The sequence below is a fragment of the Miniopterus schreibersii genome (genome assembly GCF_964146895.1).
Source record: "Miniopterus schreibersii genome assembly, chromosome: 5".
Classification (NCBI taxonomy): Eukaryota; Metazoa; Chordata; class Mammalia; order Chiroptera; family Miniopteridae; genus Miniopterus; species Miniopterus schreibersii.
The window spans coordinates 50041985-50063390 of NC_138106.1; the positions used below are offsets into that span (position 1 = coordinate 50041985).

Sequence of the window (21406 nt, forward strand, 5' to 3'; positions counted from 1 at the left end):
CTTCTAAAGTTTCACCTTTAGTATTATATTTATTATTGAAGGCTATGGTAGACACCTTTTATTAAATTACTAAAATTTCCTTCTGGCCCAGCCAGCATGGCTCAGTGGTTGAGTTGTCGACCATGAACCAGGAGGTCACGGTTGGATTCCCGATCAGGGTGCATGCCCAGGCTGCAGGCTCAATGCCCAGTAGGGGGCGTGCAGGAGGCAGCTAATCAATGACTCTCATCATTGATATTTCTATCTCTCTCTCTCCCTCTCCTTTTCTCTCTCTGAAATCAATAAAGACATATTTTAAAAAAATTTCCTTCTGGTCCCAGTTTACTTAGAGTTTATATCATAGATGAGTGTTGAATCTTATCAAACATCTATTGAAGTATTTTTTTCCTACATTTTCTTTTAAAATGGTAAATTACTTCAGTTTTCTGATGCTGTACTAAACTTGAATTTATGTGATTAACCCACTTGCTTATGATAAGTCATCTTTTTAAATACTGCAAGATTTGGTTGCTGGTATTTTGTTTAGAATTTTTGCATTTTCTTCATATATGAGATAGCCCTGTAATTTTCCTTTTTAGTATTATCCTTTTTCAGTTTTCAAATCAAGGCTATACTAGCTCCATTAAAATGAATAAATTAAACTTCATTCTTTCTCTTTGCTAGAAAAATTTGCATAAATCAGAACTTACTTGTTTTTTAAAGGAGTGGTAAACTTATCTGTAAATAGGCCTGGTGCCCTTAAAAGAATTTTTTTACCAAGCCAATTTCTACAGTTATTCCATTCAGGTTTGCTATTTCTTCTTCAACCCAACTTGGTAATTCATATTTTCTTTAAAAATTATATAATTTATCTTTTTTAAAATATAGGGCAAAAGATATGTATAGTATTTTCTTACAGTTCTTAAATCATTTACTCTGTATTTATGTCCCTCTTCAGGTCCTAATACACTTTATTTGTATCTCTTTTATCTTGATATTTCCTATAAGAGGTTTGGCTATATTATTAATCTTTATCCAAAAAAATTACTTTATGGTCCCAATGACCTCTTTTTTTTGGCCTTTTTAAAGATCTATAGTATTAATTTCTGATTTAATTGTATTATTCACTAACTTGTGAAGATCAAATAAATTAAAAATGTAAAACATTTAGCACAGTTCTAGGCACACAGTAAGCACTTAATATGTTTTCTTTGTGCCCACAGTGCCAACCTTTCTCGTTGTGTCATTATTTTTCACTTATTTTTATGTACACTTTTAATGAATGTACGACACACATGCATAAAGGCACACAAGTGAACATCCCACATAGCCAGCACTCAGATCCAGGAACAGAATATTACTAGAACCCCAAATTGTCCATCACGCTCCTTCCTGCTTCTTCCTTCCTCAAGGATAACCACCATCGTAATTCCTAGCTTAGTTTCAATAGGGTTTGAGCTTTATATAAATGAAATCAAAGTATAGGTACTTTTTTGTGTCTTACTTTTGCTCAGCAATGTATCTGTGAGATTCACCTGTGTGGTTACTTGGAGTTGTGCTTTCATTATCATTGCTGTGTAGTATTCCACTTTGTGGGGAAAAAAAATATATATATATATGTATATATATGGATAGATATAGATACACACACACACACTACATTTCATTCATCCATTCTATGGCTGATGGACATTTGGGTTGTTTTTAGTTTGGAGTTATTATGAACAGTGCTGCTATCAACATTCCCGCACTTGTCTTTTGGTGAATATACATACGTGTATTTGTTAGAACTAAGTACTCCCTTCTCTTTAGTATATGGCTAGGAATGAATATCCTGGGTCACAGGCATGAGTATGTTAAGTTTTAGAAGATGCTACCAAACTGTTTTCAAAAAATGGTGGTAATATATACATGCTGCATATGAAATTCTCTGTTTCAAATCCTTATCACCACTTGGTAATGTCAATCTTTTTTTTAATTTAAATTTTTTATTGTTGACACTATTGCAGATGTCCCCATTTTCCCTTTCTTTGCCCACCTCCGCCCAGCCCCCATCACCCTCTCCCTTGGCCCTCACCACACTATTGTCTGTGTCCATGGACTATGCATATATGTTCTTTAGCTAACCAGTCTTTTTGATATTAGCTTACCTGGTATGTGTGTAGTAGTATCACACTGAGGTATTAATTTGCATTTCCCTGATGACTAGTTAAGTTGAACATGCTCCATATGGTAATTAGCCACTTGAAAATCCATTTTATTAAGTGCCTGCTCACATCATTGGCTCATTTTTCTGTTGGGTTGTCTTTTTCATATTAAGATTTCTTTACGTGTTCTAGTTATGAGTCTTCTGTCATTATATAGCTATATTGCAAATATCTTCTTCCAATCTGTGGCTTGCCTTTTCACTATCTTAAATGGGGGGTGGGGTGGGGGGGTGGGGGGGGAGTTAGTGAATAGAAGTTCTTAATTTTAATGTGATCTAATGTCTCATTTTCCCCTTTATTGTTAGCATTTTTTGTCTTATTTAATAAAATCTTTGCCTGCCCAAGGTCATGAAAATATTCTCTTATGTTTCCTTCTAAAAGTCTTATTTTTCACCTTTCATACTTAACATCTTGAATCAATCTTGGTTTGTGGTGTGAAATAGGAATCAAGACTCACTTTTTTCAAGATGACTATCTAATTGAAAAGATACGTTTTCCCCAGCTGCACTACAGTGTGATCTTTGTCTTAAGTCAGATGCTATTTATCTGTGAGTTAATTTCTAGACTCCATTCTATAACAGTGATATATTTGTCTATCTTTGAGAATATACCACAGTATTTAGTTACTGCAGCTTTATAGTAAGTCTTTATATCTGGTAATGTACATTTGATCTATTTCTTAACATTTGCCTTGGCTACTTTTTTTTTTAAAATATGTCTTTATTGATTGCAGAGAGAGGAAGGGAGAGGGAGAGAGAAATAGAACCATCCATGAGAGAATCTTTGATCGGCTGCCTCCTGCACGCCCCCTGCTGGGGATTGAGCCCGCAATGTGGGCACGTGCCCTGACCGGGAATTGAACCATAACTTCCAGGTCCAGGGGTCGACACTCAATCACTGAGCCATGCCAGCTGGGCGCCTTGGTTTTTTCCGACCCTTTCACAATTCTATATTAATTTTAGAATCAGGTTGCCAATTTACACACACACACACCTGTTGGGTTTTTTTTTACTGAGACTGCGTTGAAGTAGGAATCAGAATCAAAGTTCATTTTTTTGCACATGGATATCTAATTGTTTCATCACCATTTATTTGAAAAGACCTCCTGTTCCCCACTGAATTACAGTGGCATCCTTCTCATAAATCAAATGACTATAAATGCGGAGTGAGGAATCTCTGGGTCAAAGGAGCCTAGAACCATTATTATTTCCTTGCAATGCTACGGCCAAGTATTTCCACATTCCTTTTCTTAGACAGACAAGCACTGGACTTCAGTCCCACCTGTGGGCAGGAGAAGAGTTTCTGCTTCTTCTGTTCAGGCAGGTAACTCAGATATGACTCTCTGCTCATCACCAGAGGTTCCCAGCTATTGCTTTAGGAAGAAGTCTCCGCTTCTAGATAATAGAAATTTTCTTTCTTGTTTTTAAATGGGGCTATGTGTTTATTAATTTTTACAATATATTTTTAATGTGTTCAGTGCAGAAAGGAAAGGTTTCAGCATATCTTTCACCTGTCATTCAGGCCTGAAAGTAGAGCCTCTACTTCAAAGCATGGGTGTCAAGAATGCTTAGCCTGGATTCGTGAAGTGAGGCAGGAAACAAGAATCAAAACTGCAGTTCAGATGTAAACATCTTCAATGCCTGCGATGTGGACTTGATCACAACGATCCATGGCAATGGGGAAACAAAAGTAATCTCATTTTAATAAAACTCATTACAGTGTACCAGCTATCTCCATGACCTTGGAAGAGACAGACTCTCTGGTTCTCAGTTTCCTAGCTACAATCAGGTGGGTGTGATAAGCTAATGTATAACAATTTCTAAAGATTCCTTCTCTTATTAATTTTTGTAGTTTCACATAATATAGGCTTAGGCAAGATTTTATTACATTCTAAAAGTTAATTTCTGAGCCTGAAGGTATTAGCATTTCAGAGATAATATCAAAAGGAATCATCAAAATCATCCAATAAGGCATGTAAAAGAGCTTTGATAAATTCCAGGATATTTCGAAAAAGTAAGATGATATTATATATAATATGTTGAGATATGCATTCAGTATTATACATTCAAAAATGGTTTATGTGTATAAGGAGGAGTATGGATTGCTCAATGAAAAGGAGTTGATTCATCAGGGGAAACAGTGAGAGGAGGGAAGTGAGTACTCAGCAAAGCAACCACAACATTAAACCAACTCACTTACTTCACTTAGCATAATACTCTCAAGAACCATCTATGTTGTCACAAATAGCACTATTTCATCTTTTATGGCTGAGTAGTATTCCATTGTGTGTGTGTATATATATACACACACACACACATATATATATATATACACACACATACTGCATCTTCCATTGTGTTCCATAGTATTCCATTGTGTGTGTGTGTGTATATATATACACACACACACACACACACACACACACATATATATACACACACACACTGCATCTTCTTTATCCAATAAACATCCATCAATGGATGCTTAGGTTGTTTTCATGTCTTGGCTATTATAAATAATGTTGCAATAAACACAGGGATACATATATCTTTACAAATAAGAGTTTTCATATTTTTCAGGTAAAACCCAGAAGAGGAATTGCTGGATCACATGGTATTTCCATTGTTAATTTTTTTAGAAACTTCCATACTGTTTTCCATAGTGTCTGCACTAATTTATATTCCCATCACCAGTGTACAAAGATTCCCTTTTCATATGTGGAATATAAAACAAAAAGTAACAAACTAACAAAACAAATTCATAGATAGTGGTTAACAGAGGAGAAAGGGGGTGAAGGGAGGGCAAAGTGGAAAAGGGGGTCAAATAAAGGGTAACAGAAGGAAACCAGACTTCCGTAATTAGATATAGATGTCGAATTATAATCTCGTGCACCTGAAAATTATATAATGTTATTAACCAATGTTACCCCAATAAATTTAATTTAAAAAAAAATAAAAAGTATTGATTGGGGGAAAAAGTAAAGCTGAAATATCATCTCAGCTTCAAGTACAATAAGCCTCCTCACAATGAAAAGGGTGTAGCTCTCTTTGAACAAAAGTATCAGAAAAAGGCCCTGGCCAAGTGGCTCAGTTGGCTTGAGTGCCATCTGTACACCAAAAGGTTGCAGGTTCGATTCCCAGTCAAGGCGAAGCGTACAGGAGGCAAACCATAGATGTTTCTCTCTCACATTGATGTTTCTCTCTCTCCTCCTCCTCTCTCTCTAAAAATCAATAAAAACATATCTTGGGATGAGCATTAAATTTTTTTTAAAGTATTAGAAAAAGTATGAGTCTATGAAGTAGCTCTACTGAGCAAGACACTTTAAACCATAGTTGCCTCTACATGCTCTTAATTTCCAGGAACTCAATAGCCGGCCTGTTATCAGGACTGTCACCTTCAAATATGCAAGAGAATTACCAACTCACCCCAAGTCAATGTAGCCAGGGTCAAGAGCTCAGGGACTGATTCCTGGCATACTACATATTCTGGAGAATACGGATCTGTTTGAACTTCAGAATCACGATAATCGGTCTGAGTGCCCACAGTATACTTTGAAGGGATGGGTGAAGGCCTAGTCAAAGCAGGAGGAGGAAAGGTATATGGCTCTAACCTAAAAAGAAAAATTATTTAAAAAATTAAAACCTGATACAATCACTTAGAATATTATATAATCAAGTAAAAATAAATCCTTGAGCTTCACTAAGTCCTTTCCCCCTTTAACACTGACAGGCCCAAAGTTACAAATCCAGTTTAACCAGGATTATGCCCATAATCTTGAGAGAATTGCCTTGTTTTTCTCACTTCTGCCAAGAAACTGAAGGGATAGAAAAACCCAGATCTACTTACAAGAGTGCCTATTTATCTGTGTTATCCTTGGGCAGGGCTGTCATATACCGAGCTATAAAAGGTAGATCGTAGGATGTTATACAATTACTTCTGAACCTACTCAGAATTGCTACTTCCCTGGTTTCCTTCTTCTCTGCTTTTAGTTACACCCAATTTTAGCTGTTTCCCTTCAGAAATACAAATACAGGAGCAGAAAAAAAAGAGAAAAGAACCCCTCATCCCTTGCACAAAAATTTATTCCAGATAATTTTAAGTATTTAATTTAAAAATGAGACTAATAAAGTTCTAATGGAAAGCATAAATAAATATATCATCTTAAAAGCCAGAAACTATAGTCTCCCCCATTATCAACATCACTCGCCAAAGAGGTACATTTGTTACAAGTGATGAACCTATACTGACACATCATAATCACCCAAAGGCCATAGTTTCCATTAGGGTTCACTCTTGGTGTTGTATATTCTGTGGGTTTGGACAAATTCTTACATATATACGCATACATGTATAATAACATGTGTCCACCATTATAGTATCATACAAAGTATTTCCCCTACCCTAAACATTTTCTGTGTTCCTCCTATTAATTCCTCCCCAGCCCCTGGCAACCAGATTGTTTTTATTAATCTCCATAGTTTTGCCTTTTCCATAATGTCTTTTAGCTGAAATCATACAGTATATAGCCTTTTCAGATTGTTCTCTTTCTCTTAGTAATATTTAAATTTCCTCCATGTCTTTTCATGGCTTGACAGCTCATTTCTTTTTAGCGCTGAATAATATTCCATTGTCTAGATGTACTTCAATTTATCCATTCACCTGCTGAAGAACATCTTGGTTGCTTCCAAGTTTTGGCAATTATGAATAAAACTTCTGTAAAAATCTCGATGCAGGTTTTTTTGTGGACACAAGTTTTCAACTCCTTTGGGTAAATACCTAGGAGCACAATTGCTGGATTGTACGGTAAAAGTATGTTTACTTTTGTAAGAAACTGGCAAACTGTCTCTGAAGTGACTGTAGCGTTTTGTACTCCCACCAGCAATGAATGAGAGTTCCTGTTGCTCCACATTTGGTGTAGCCAGTGTTCTAGATTTTGTCCATTCTAATGGGAGTGTAGTGGTATCTCATTGTTTAAATTTGCATTTCCCTAATGATGTATGATGTAGAGCATCTTTTCAGATGCTTATTTGCCATCTGTTAATCTTCTTTGATCTGTTAAGGTTTTTGGTGCTTTTAAAAATCTGGTTGTGTTCTTATTGTTGAGTTTTAAGAAGGGTTTGGGATGTGTTTTTTTTGCATATTTTGGATAACAGTCCTTTATTAGATACGCCTTTTGAAAATGTTTTATGTAAATAGTATTATTCTTAATTTACATGTCAACTTATTTGCTGCTGATATATAGGAAAATAATTGACTTTATTATATCAACCCTGCTTCCTACAACCTTGCTATAAACACTTATTAGTTCCAGGAGGGGTTTTTTTTTTTTTTTAGTCAATTCCTTCTGATTTTCTACATGGACAAACATTCACCTGCTAGCCAGCATAGTTTTATTTCTTCCTTCCCGATCTGTATACCTTTTATTTCCTTTCCTTGTCTCATTGTATTAGCCAGGACTTCCAGTGCAATGTTGAAAGGAGTGGTAAGAGGGGATATTCTTGCCTTATTCCTGATCTTAGTGGGAAGGCTTCGAGTTTCTATTAAGTATGATGTAGGTTTTTATACATGGTGAGAAAGTTCCCCTCTATTACTGGGTTAGTGAGGGTGTGTGTGGTGTGTGTTTGTGTGTTTTTTTTTTTTATCATGAATGAATATTGGATATTGTCAAATATTTTTTTTGCCTCTCTTAATATGATCAAGTAATTTTTCTTTTTTAGCCTTTTGATGTGATAGATTACATTGATTTATAAATGCTGAGCCAGACTTGCACACCCATAATAAATACTACTGGGTTGTGTGATGTATAACTTTTTTATATACCTTGTTGGATTCAATTTGCTGATATTTTCTTGAGGATATTAATGTCTATGATTATGAGATCTATTGGTCTGTAGTTTTCTTTTTTTAAAATGTCTTTGTCTGCTTTTGGTATTAGGATAATGCTTGCCTCTTTCTTTTTTTTTTTCTTTCCTTAATTAGCCTGGCTAGAGACTGATCAATTTGAGTGATCTTTTCAAAGAAGCAGCTTTTGGTTTTGTTGATTTTCTCTATTGATTTCCTTGATCAATTCCATTAATTTTTACTCTAATTCTTATTATTTCTTTTTTTCTGCTTCCTTTGCATTTAATTTGCTCTTCTTTCTCTAGTTCTCCAAGGTGGAAGCTTAGATGATTGATTTTAGATATTTCTTCTTTCTAATATATGCATTCAGTGCTATAAATTTCCCTCTAAGCATTGCTTTCACTGCATTCCACAAATTTTGATAAGTTGTACTGTCATTTTCATTTAGGTCAAAATATTTTTTCATTTCTTTTGAGATTTCTTCTTTGGCCCATGTGTTATTTAAAAATGTATTGTTTAATCTCCATGTATTTGGGGACTTTCAGTTATTTTTCTGTTATTAATTTCTAGTTTAATGCCATTGTGGTCATGGTATGATTTTTATGCTTTTACATTTGTTAAAATGTGTTTTATGGCTCAGGATGTGACCTATATTGGTGAATATTCCACGTGAGCTTAATAAGAATGTGTATCCTGCTGTTTTTGGATGAAGTAACTTATAAATATCAGTTATATCCAGTTGATTGATGATGTTGTTGAGTTCAACTAGGGCCTCACTGACTGTCTGCCTGCTAGACGTATCCATTTCTGATAGAAAGATGTTGAAGTCTCCAACTACAATAGTGGATTCATCTATTTCTCTTTATTCCTGATAATTTTTCTTGCTTTGAAGTCTGTTCTATAAGAAAATTATTATAGCTACTGCCTCTTTCTTTTAATTGGTGTTACCATTGTATATTTTTTCTCCATCTATTTACATTTTTAATTATTAAAAAATATATATTTTTATTGATTTTTAGAGAAAGAGGAAGGGAGAAGGGGAGAGAGAGAGAGAAACATTGATGTGAGAGGGAAACAGTAATCAGCTGCCTCCTGCATGGCCCTGACTGGGGCTTGAGCTTGCAAGCCGGGCATGTGCCCAGACCAGGAATCAAACTGGCAACCTTCCGATGCATGGGATGACGCCCAACCAACTGAGCCACACAGGCCAGGGCTCCATCCATTTACTTTGAACCTATTTGTGTCTTTATATTTAAAGTGGGTTTGATGTTGACAAGATATATAGTTGGTTCTTGTTTTTTCATCCACTCTGACATAAGATATATATATATATGATGTCCTCCAAAAATGTATACACACTTAAACAGTTGATAGCTGTAGATTCTAATATTTTGAAAATGAAATGTATTTTAATAAACACTGCCTTTATGTGTATACATTTTTTTGGACTTCCTGTACATAAGCACACATAATCAAATATACTGGTGTTATTTTTATTTTGGACAATCTGTCATCTGTTAGATCAATTAAGAAAAATAAAAGTGTTTAATTTACCTTCATCTTGTCTTTGATACTCTTTTTCTCTTTATGTAGATCCAAGTTTCTGACCTATATTATTTTCCTTCACTCTAAATAACTTCCTTTAACACTTCTTGCAAGGTAAGTCTAATGGCTGCAAATTCTCTCAATTGTTATTTCTCTGAGAAAGTCTTTATTTCTCCTTCACTTTTGAAGGATAATTTTGCAGAATTCTAGGTTGATGGGTTTTCTTCTCAGCATTTTACATTTTCACTTCTTTTTTCTTGCATGGTTTCTGACAAGTCAGATGTAATTCTTATCTTTCTCTATAGATGAGGTATTTTTGTCCTCTGGCTTCTGCCAGATTTTTTTCTCTATCTTTGATTTTTTTTTTTTTAGTTTGAAGATGTGTGCATGAGTGTAGCTTCATTCATGCATTCATTGGCGTTTTTCCTGCTTGGTATTCTCTGAGCTTCCTCACTCTGTAGTTTGGTGTCTGATATTAATTTGGGGAAATTCTCAGTCATTATTGTTTCAAATATTTCTTCTGTTCCTTTCTCTCTTTCTTCTCCCAATATTCCCATTACACGTTATACCTTTGCAGTTGGTTCACAGTTCTTAGATATTCTGTTTCCTTTTTTGTTTGTTATCTTTGTTCTCTTTGCCTTTCAGTTTGAGAGGTTTCTATGAGATTCTTTTCTCAGCCATGTCCAGTTGACTACTGAGCCCCTCAAAGGTATTCTTCACTTCTGTTTCAGTGTTGTTGTTGTGTTTTACTTCTTTCTTAAGATTTCCATCTCTCTGTTTACACTGCCTATCTGATCTTGCATGTTGCCTACTTTATCCATCAGAGCCCTTAGCATGCTAAGAGTAGTTGTTGCAAATCACTGTCTTATAATTCCAACATCCCTGCCATGTTTGGTTCTTATGCTTATGCTCTTTACAAATTGTGTTTTTTGCCTTTTGGTATGACTTTTAATTACTTGACAGACAGACATGATGTATTATTTACAGAAGAACTACTATAAATAGTAGACCTTTAGTAATATGGTGGTAAGGTGAGGGGAGGGGATGCATTCTATTGTCCTATGATTCGGTCTCAGTCTTTTAGTGAGCCTCTGGACTGTGAACTTCGTGTTTCTCAGCACCCCCACCTCCCCCTTAGGTGGGGCAGGATGGCCAGAAGGAGCTGGAGTTGGATATTTCCCTTCCCCCAGGTCAGTTAGGCTCTGCTAATAACCCAGCAGGTTAGGCTGTGGTTAAGTACTTTCTACTGAAAGCTGACCTTGTTAAGAAGAACAGGGTGCTCTGGAATATTTCAAAATGATTTCATTTCCCCTCCCCCTGCCATGAAGCATGAGAGCATTTTTCTCCTATATTTATTATTAAAATCTTGTTGAGTTCCTTGAGGAAAATCTCACAAAATTGTGAAAGCTCCCCATGACTGGGTCCTCTGAAAGTTTCTAATTCTCAGAGTTTCTGACAATGAGCCTCCAGTAATTCGTCAACTACAGTTCAGGTTTTCCTACCTGGGACTGTTTCTCAGGGCAGTTTCTACTCACTGATCTCTTTTCTGGGAAGACATCACTCCCGTGTTCATCTGTCTCTCTAATCCTGGGGCAGCAGTCTGCCCTGTGTCCTCCCCGCTCTACAAATCCAAGGAAAACTGTTGATTTTCAAGTATCTGCAGCCTTTTACTTATTGTTAGGACAGAGTGGCAACTTCTAAGCTCCTGACATGGGGAACTAGAAAACACCATTGAAAGTGTTTAAAACATTAGCTTTGTATCCTTTTTGCCAAGATGCTTACATAGAATCCAAAGTCACAACCCCAACAGGTAGCAGTGAAAAGGGGTGGCTGTAGAAGACCAGCTGGTCCCCAGACAAGTGCATCCCTGCTAACATAAGGCGGGAGATCTCCGTAACTCAGAAACTCACCCCAGCCAGAATCCCAGAGTTCGCTTCACTCAGGGATACCCGTTCATTCTTTAAACACTTGTAAGAAAGACAAAGACCACCTAGAGTGTCAACCATTAGGTTTAACTCTCAAAGGGAATGTTTATCCCTTACGTCACAGTTATTTACAAAGGAGTGAGACACCCACAGTTCATCACTGTAGACCTCAGAACTCCCCACAATTAACTGAACAGCTTGTAGACCTGATGTAATGATGGCCTCGAAAGCAGGTGATCCAGTGAGCCTGCTTTTAAAGAATTACCAAAGGTATGTATTGGGATCCACCTGTCTCATAGCTCCCCCTTTGCTCTTACAAAGCATTTCATGGAAGCCCAGTCTGCAGCTGTCCCTAGGTAAACTGACACCACACAAAGTTGCTCTATCTAGGGGGAGAGCAGAGAATCTATTCTCCATCTACGTAAGAGCTTAAGATGTCCATACACAGTCTTAAAAAATCAGAGAACTGGGATCATAATTGACACTTACCTTACAGACTACAGACATTTTATAACATATATTTTATTCATAAGATGCTATCTCACTAGGGCTAACCAAATCCTTGTTTGAAAGCCAAACCCTATTTAAATTTCTATTCAGAAATTTGAGACCTTAAAAAAGGTTTCTTTTCCTGATCATCTCATGAATACCTTGGATTTTTTTCTCTTATAGAAATATTAAATTATATTGACATAGGAAAGAGCATAGCAAAAATTAGATATATAATGGAACATTTTACCTAACCTGCTGCTTCACCTTAAAATAAAAAACTGAGGGACTGCACATTAATCCCAGATTCAGCCCTTGTCTGCTACTTCCCTCTCACTTGGTTCACACCCTTGTGGGACAGAAACCATGTTTTATTTCTTTTTTGTATAACACATTGCTTTGTGTAGACTAGAATTCTAGTATTCAGAAAATATTTCATGACAGATTAGCTTTCTTGATAAAATGAAGAACTGTTGTCAAATAAGTGTTTCAGGAAAGCAAAAATAGAACATTTAAAGCATTTTTCAACTTTATTTTTACCATAACACATAATAAAAAATACATTTACATCATAACCATTATATACATATATGTATACATATATCCAAAACAAAAATTATAAAGTAAAAAACAACTTATCCTCCATATGGCTGATGCTTTTGGTTATTTTCTCTTCTTTTTCATTTTTTAAAATGCTGCTCATAATCCCCTAGCAGATTTCATGACATCTAATGGTTTGTGATCCACAGTTTGAAAAATATTGATTTAGAAAACTATCTTCTGGAAACAAATATGGAAGTAAACAATAAATAAAATAAACTAGAAAAAGAAGTTTTAAAATAATGTTTACTTACTTGGTTGATGCCAAAACAACATTGAATGGCATCTGTTCAGTGTATGGAAGGAAAGGCCTGGGGAAAGAAGGAAAACACAAACATGTGGGACTTTTGCGTTGTGTGCACTCTGAGCTTTCTTCCAACTTTAAAATCAGTGAGCTTGAATATCCCATATACGAGTAATCCTCAAACTTTTGACATTCACAAAATCACTAGGGAGTGGGGAGATTCTTGTTTAAAATGCAAATTCCCCAGCCTAGCCCAGGAGATTCAGTAGATATATGGCAGAGCCAATGAATCTGCATTTTTCACAGTCATTCCAGTGTTTTCTCTGCAGGTGGGAAACAAGGTACACTTTGAGAATCACTTTGAGAATGCCTTATAGTTGGGCTTCAGCTGGCCATTAGCTCCCAGAAACTTCTCAAGTTCCTGAGACATTCTGAAATTCCCAATGATTTAGTTTTAAAAACTTCCCCCCCAAAAGTCTAGAAATTCTGTATACTATGTTAAGAATTCAATATTTCTCTGAAAAAGTCAGCATCATAAAATTTCCATAAGGAGTTTGCTCATAAATAATAATGTGGGTTACAAATTCATTTTCTCAAGGAAGTTTATGTAGATATACCAAGACTATTTTTCTAACTCAGGTAAGACCTACAGAGAAATCCTTACCTTATTTTAATTTGACCTGAGTATATGATTATCTCTTGAGTATTAATCACAAATAAAACAAAGTGAATCTTTGACCATGTTAGTTTTGGCAACACTCACACAAGGAGAGCAAATGTCATCTATTTGCTTCCATTTTCCTGCACTGTTAAGGTGTGCCTACTACATCTCACTTCACATGATGACTTCATTTTGTTCTCAAATATATTCTCATTTGCAATTAAGTACCTCTGAAGTCAGGCAGACTTAGTTGGAATCCCAGCTCTGCCACTTGCTAAGTTAGGTGACCCTGACCAATTTATTGTCCTCTCTTGGTTTCAGCTTCCTTACTGGTAAATGGGGATAATATATCCTATCTTACATTTCTGTTAAGTGCTTTACATATATATTTCTGTTGTAAAAATATATACGTAAAGCACTTAAAGTGGTGCCCGGCACATTGCATGCACTTAAAAAAAACAGCAGCTCTAATTATCATAAAGAGGTTCTCTCACAATATCAGGGCTCATATTCAATAGTAATTACTTTTTACCTTTCAAAATATTTATAGCGATTCTTTCCAGTAACATCAGGATCTTCATAAACTTTTTCAGGAATCTGAAAAGAAGTGTCGATTCTGAAATGAAGCAGGAAAATATTATTCAAGTTTAACATATTTCCAAATATAATTTCCATTTAGTATTTCTATATCTATAAAGTAGGAGATACAAGGGTATTCCAGACTGAGAGCAAAGTCTTCTATAACACACAACTGACTGACCTACATCTCAAAGTAGATATAATTACTTTCCCTGAGCCAGGAAACCTGGAGCTAATGAGAGACAATGAGAATTAAGAGTTGATTCTCATAGACACAAAGAACAGACTGATGGTTGAAAGAGGGGAGTGGCGTTGGGGGGCTGGGTGAAAAAAGGTGAAGGGACTGAGAAGTACAAATTGGCAGTTACAGAATAGTCAGGGAGATGTGAAGTGCAGCACAGGGAATATAATCAATACAATTGTAAAAACTATATGTGGTGCCAGGTGGGTACTAGAAATATCAGGGGGAACACTTTGTAAAGTATATCATTGTCTAAACACTATGCTGTACACCTGAAACCAACACAAAATATATCAAGTGTCAACTGCAATTGAAAAATGAAATTTAAAGTTTTTAAAAAAAATAAATGACTTGATTTATGAAAAGAAAAACAAGAGTCCATTTACGAAAGCCCACATTTTTTAAAATTTCTACTTTTAATTAATAACATGAGAGTAACAAAGTTTTAAAAGACAACTTTTGATGTCCAGGCTGAAAGGTAGCAACAACAACAAAAAAATTTACTAGGTATAAACTAGTAAATAATTAAAAGAATAAGGAATTCAAGAGACTTGTCTCTGAAGGTTCGGTGGCTACAAGTCTCCAAAACATAAACCTAAAACCATTGTTTCTGAATCAGGGTTGTTTGGTCAAAAGGGTTAAGAGAGAGAATTTGGGGTCAATTGGCCTAGGTATAGCATCACAATTGTACATTTTAAAATAAAACAAAATAAATATTTTTAATAAGAAAAATACATTCATTAAAAACATGAGCAGCAGCTGAAGCTACTGGACACTTACACAGCAAGTTGCTGGAGGGTTTCTCTGTGTGTGTCCTCGTGTCCCTTCCATTTCCGACTGATGAATGGTGGGACGGGATCAGCCTTGCTCCAATATAGAGAAGATCTTGGGTAATGGATCAGGTCACTGAACATGGTCCTAAACCTGGGAACCTTTCCCTAATGTTAGCACAGGGATGCAGGGAGAAAAAAGACAAAATGATACCATCCAATTTTCTAAATCATTTTACTTATATTGTAAACTTCTTTTAAAGGTCCAGGAGAGTACATATGGCATAGAAAGAAGGGTCATTGGCATATGCATAGAATGTCTCTGGAAGAATGCCCAAGAAACTAATGACAATGAATGATTATGTGAAGGGGACAGAGGGTTAGAATTTACTTCATACTGTATACGCTTTTGTAATTCTTGAATCCTTTTAATACAGGCATATGCTACTTTTCCCACTGAAATAAATTAAGCTATAATGAGTCCTTTATTCATTACTAGTTAATTAATCCTCACATTGGGCTGCAAGTATGAAGATGCCTTTGTCCCCTAGTAATTACGGCAAAGTAATTTCTGTAGAATATAAACACCAATGGATATTAGTTGAGACGTCAATGTTGTCAGTGCGGTTAGCCACACTAGATGGCTCAGGTTCATTAGGCTGCCTCAGTGAGTGAATTAGACCTACCAGTCTGCTTCGACTCAGGAATGCTTGGACATTTGCCTGCGTGTGGTCTTTCTCACTTGACACAATAAACAATGGATCTGCGAAATACACAATAGGGTAGTATAAGGAACAGAACGTATCTACTCCTAGGCTGAGAACAATGGCAAAACACAGTAATTTCTTAACTGGAAAACAAATTAGAAATTTTAGATCTTGCCTAACTCTGCAACAGCTCATATAGCCCTGTTATTCTACTACTATTGAGAGTCTGTTAGATGCACTTCTTTTCTGTGCATTCCAAAGTCAGTTGATAGAATGGGAATGGAAAAAAGGTCTAATATATTCTCAAGCACCAAAACTTACACATGCTTTCTTTTAGTCTATGCACAAACCAGTTTCTGGGTCTGGGAAGCCCAGGAAATAGTACAAGAGGAAAGAACATGTATACACACACTATGCCCATCTGCAAGTGAAAGAAACAATAAATTCGGGCACTACCTCCCATTCCAGTACACAGGGAAGACACAAACTCTTCACAGCATATTGTCTCTGAATGGGTCAACATGGTAAGAAAATGTCATTCTCTAATAAGAGATAAATAAGATCAGCTATCTTCAGAATTCACCCCTTAAGTTTACAGGTATGTTAATTATAGGACTAAGTTATTTCTCCCAAGTTCAACAAAAGATTGATATATTGAGAATAGTATGGAGTAAAGGGAAATTTCTATTCATATTTTGGCTTTAAGTCATTTAAAAGGTATCACCAGGTCTACGGTTGCAATTGTGTTGTTCATCTGAAATACGTTTAGCCTGCATAGCCTCTGAGTCTAAATAATAAATAATAAACTGTTCTCCTCTTATGCTCACAAGGAGTGTGAAGACATGATACCTATAGAAACATTCTTGCCATCTGTAAAAGATAAGGGCACAATACTGTATGATTTGTGACTACACATTCGGCAATATATCCTACAACTGTGACCATAATCGGTGCTCAAAAAATAGTAGAGGGAGCATTTGAGATCTTGACCCCAAGCTTATGTTGTCAGTTTGACTCAAATAAATTCATAGATAGTCTCCAAAAAAATGGAGTAGAAAGGCCTCTGAGATGCCCAAGTAATAGCAGTTACCAGGTATCACTTGCTTACCTCCTAGACAGGTATTAAGTGTTTTATATACAAAATTCTACTTAATCTTCACAAAATCCGATGAGGTAGGTGCTAGGCATCCATTTTATAAGTGAGGAAACTGGGGCTTCAGAAGTTAGCAACTTACTAATTGGCAGTTAGGATTTGAAACCCAATCCTTCTGGCTCCCAGGCTGAATATTATCGAAAGCCCATGAATTCTATGAGGGAAATTTTCCCATGAATATTGTGAGAGACCCTCTCAGCCAATTTACCCATATTGTAGAAACAGTTCTAACAAGTCCAAGAAGTTGTCACAACCAAGTAATGGTGAGAGGAAGTATTTCAAACCCCAAGACATAATAACTACTTTTAGGGGAAAGTATAACAAATTGCAGATTCTGTGGAGAAATAAAAGGAGAAAAGAACTCATGATAAACCTAGAAAGTATTTTAAAATATTTTTGGAAGCTAGGAAAAATTTATCACATACTTAAGAGACTTTAAGGGCAGAAGTGTAGCTACTAATCCATCAACAAATGTACAGATTCAAGGAAGTGACAAAGTATAGTGGGCACTTCAGAAGAGGTACATGACACACAGCATTTACAAAAAAAAGAGTGAAATGCAGTTTATAAAAGAATGATATTACGCCCAGCCAGGAATGGCTCGGCGGTTGAGCATCGACCTACGATCCAAGCGATCGGGGTTTGATTCCTGGTCAGGGCACATGCCCGGGTTGCGGGCTCGATCCCCAGTCGGGGTCGTGCAGGAGGCAGCCGATCAATGACTCTCATCATTGATGTTTCTATCTCTCTCTCCCTCTCCTTTCCTCTCTCTGAAATCAATAAAGATATATTTAAAAAAAAAAAAAAAAGAATGATATTAATTGTAAAAACTATACAAATGTAAGGTATCTGAATTTATCTTAATCACTACCGTAATCAGAAGAGTAAAATTACATTTAGTGACGATGCCCTAGCAAAGCTTCCTAGAGGAGCAAAAGCCTTGAGTAGACAATTAACTACATTGAAAGGCCATTGGGTCTGAGGGGTGGGAGCAGAGGAAGGGTGAAAGAGCTTGGAAAGGTGTTCATATTTGTACCATTGACCCCCATACCCACCCTGGCGAGCAACTTATCTTATTTCTCTCTTCAATTTTCAGTTAAGAGAGACAAGGACTTTATTCAATTGGCTAAGAAATCATGCGGAGTGCCACCCCAGTCCCTGTCATAGCAAAAGAAATCCATACACAAGAGGCCTTCTGTCATGGAAGATGGAAGAAGGAAACATATACACAGAAAGAAGCAGGGTTCAAGTTGCCAGATAAAATATAACATGGCCAATTAAATTTGAATTTCAGATAAGCAATGAATAACCTTTTATATAAATGCGTCCCAAATACTGTGTGGGACTAAAACTGTATACCAAAACAGTATTCATTATTTGTCTCACGTTCAGATATAAGGATGTGTCCTGTTGTGTTTGGGTTTTTTTAAATCTTTACCTGAGGATATGTTTTTATTTATTTTTTAGAGAGAGAGAAAAGGAGAGAAGGGGAGAGAGAGAAAATGAATCTTTTATGTGAGAGAGAAACATCGACCTGTTGCCTCCCATATCCTCCCCGAATGGGGATGGAACAGGCAGCCTAGGTATGTGCCCTGACTGGCAGTCAAATCTAAACCTTTTAGTGTACAGGACAACACTCCAACCACCTGAGCCAACCGACCAGGACAATGTGTCCCCTATTTTTATTTGCTAAACCCGCTAACCCTAACAGGGTGAAAGACCATAAGATCCAAGAAACTGAACAGGAGGCCACGACACCTTAGTTCTGACTATATTATGCTTCCTGTCCATGAGTAGCTGTGGGACTGCCTGTTTTGTTAGAACAATCCAGACTTTCATTTGACCTGCTCTGCAAAAAAAAAAAAAAAAAGTTACTTTTAAGAATAAAAGAAATAAGGAGCTTAATAACTTGCCTGTCTTTACTGAAGGAAGGTGTCTATCCCTAATCCCAAATTACCTTTGAAACAGTTACGGTGCGTGTTTTAGAGGAGTTTACTAGATTTATTTTATAAGATGAAACCAAGAGCAAATAAAGAAAACCACTGGACAGAATACACAGCCCCTATACCAGCAAATGAGTACTCTATATGATTCCCATGCAAAGGAGACCCTGAGAATCCCAGAGGATACATGACATGGCTAAAAGCAATGCAAGTTTCAGGTGAAGAGCCTGGGCCTACTGAGGCAAAATTGGAAAAAAGTCATGCTTAACGATTGTAAATTTTGTAATAGTAAATTCAATAATTTAATGAGGCACCTGTCATATGCACCAGCACTGAAAGAGGTAGTGAGAAGGCTTCGAAAATGTTCAGAACAAGAACTTCCAGTATGAGACAGAACATAAATGAACGATCCTGGCATTACAGTAAACTGGGGTTTTATTGGCCCAGAAGGACTCAGTGGACCTAGTTTATAAGCAGTGTTTTAATGAATAAGAATAAGTTTAAAGAAAAAGACAAAACTAAAACCTAAGGTGAGATAAACTGGCACTTTATTGAGAATGCCAAATGTGGAGACTGGGAGCAGGAAGGTCCTTCTTGTTGCGCATTTTATACAACTGAGCGGAGGAATGTTGAGTGACTCTCCAAGTCTGCAAATCACTGCAGACTTTTCTGGACACTGAAACTCCCAGGAAGATCGCTTAAAGCCGTGCAAATTACCCGGAGGGGAGGGTGGCGCGGCGTGAGGCGACCGGCGCGGGGCTGGGGGGCGCTGAGCGCGTCGGCGGCCGCCGAGGAGCCCCCGAGACCGCCGCCCCTGCGGGGCTCGCAGCTGCCGCCACCCAACGGAGGACAACCGCGGGCAAGGGTTTCGACCTCAGGCTCGCCTTCCGGTCGCCGCTCCCTCGGCCAGGTCCCACGGTCTACCTGGGCCACCTAGAACTCAGGGGGAAGGTGGGGGCAGCCTTACCGTACAGGAAGTCATACGTCCGGCTGGAGGAGGCGTTGCCCCTGGCCCCCCACTTCACCTCGCACCGGGCTTGAGACACCAGGGGCTTGGCCTGGGGCTTCGCGACGGTCATAACTTGGCTCATGGTGCCGCCTCCTTCCTCCCGCCAGCAGGGGACCAAACAGGTAGACGCGGCGTCTGCGTGCACCGTAGCTATGGTAACCTGGCCGTAACGTGAGGATGAGGGGCGTGGCGAGGAGCGGCAGGGGCGGGGCTCGAATAAGGGGCGGGGCTCTAGAGGGGAGGGGCGGGGCTCTAGAGGGGAGGGGAGGGGCCCAAAAGGAAAAGGTGGGGCTGGCGTGGGAGAGTCGGGCGGGGGATCCGCCTCGGTCCCGCAGCTGAGAGGGCGGGGGAAGAAGAGAAGAAGAAGTGGCAGGAATGGGGAGGAGTCAACCTCACTTGCCACAGCGTTCCCGAGACGGAGTCTCTAGTTTTTAGCCGCCCACCCAGTTCAACGTTGCAGGGCTAGTTTCACTCTGCAACCTCTTTCGGAAATCCCTGGGAACTCTCAGAACCTTCTAGAGTAGTTGGTCTTTGATTTTGGACATCCCCTTTCCGCAGAGCGGCTTCTGCGAGCTGAGGACTCCAAGCTCCTGGGCGTCGGGCCTCCGCACTTTGCGCGCTGGCCCCAGGGCATCAGCGTTTAAGGGCTTCGTAACTGTGACTGTTCGACCCCTGAGTTTAAAAGCGACTGAAGATCACGTGGTGTGTGCGCTAGCTCTGCATTTTGAAACTATTTATTATGAGGAAGTTTTAAACATAGGCAAAACTGAATCCACTTTTAGTAATGATCCTTCATGTACCTATCACCAGGAATCAACAATTATCAACATTTTGCCAATCTCATTTCATCTATCCCCTCCCTTCTTTTTGCTTGAGTATTTAAAAACAAATCCCAGACATTATTTTACTTTTAATTTAATCTGCATCTCAAACTGATACGGATTGTTTTTAAAACGTAACCACCAATGTCATAGCTAACAAAATTAATAATTCCTTCATGTCATCTCAGTTCGTATTCAGATTTCCCTGGTTGTGTCCAAGATGTCATTTAATGGTTGGTTTGTTCTGATCAAAAGATAAAAAGTCTTCACATTGCATTTTGGTATGCCTCTTTTAAGTCTTTTATCCTAGAACAGTTATTCTAATACTTTCAATAATTTTCTCTATTACCTGGGATTCTTTTAAAAAAGAACTCTCTCTCATCAACTCTTTGGTTATCCTAAAATACAGGGATCTTAGCGGAAAGACTGGAAAAATGCTGGGTTCTTTCACTTTATCAAATTTCAGAGAAATGAGTTGATGCCCTAGTCACATTCAATGTTAACCAATAAGGTTTTGTTTGTTTAGTATCATTGTGAATGCATGCATTTTTACATATCTGATGTTTTAACCCATGCTATCATTAGTCTTTATGATGTTCAAATTATCCCATTAAGCTGGTGGCACACTTTAGAATTGGCTTCTTTGTCTTTTTGCTGTGATCCTCAAGCACTTCTTGAATAAACCTCCTAGC

The 21406-nt window shown here is 37.6% G+C and overlaps 1 protein-coding gene across 1 annotated transcript in view; it reads right to left on the reverse strand.

The window, feature by feature from the left end:
• The window catches only part of CFAP91 (cilia and flagella associated protein 91), a 48177-nt gene extending 28122 nt beyond the window's left edge, over nucleotides 1-20055 (reverse strand). The window contains exons 1-6 of the mRNA XM_081137566.1: nucleotides 19852-20055; nucleotides 15768-15844; nucleotides 15092-15249; nucleotides 14024-14107; nucleotides 12841-12897; nucleotides 5612-5796 (exon numbers count right to left, since the gene is read on the reverse strand). Of these exons, the coding sequence (XP_080993692.1) occupies nucleotides 5612-5796; nucleotides 12841-12897; nucleotides 14024-14107; nucleotides 15092-15249; nucleotides 15768-15844; nucleotides 19852-19975 (685 nt within the window). The 5' untranslated portion in view covers nucleotides 19976-20055. The remainder of the gene's footprint in view (nucleotides 1-5611; nucleotides 5797-12840; nucleotides 12898-14023; nucleotides 14108-15091; nucleotides 15250-15767; nucleotides 15845-19851) is intronic.
• Nucleotides 20056-21406: the final 1351 nt, after the last annotated feature.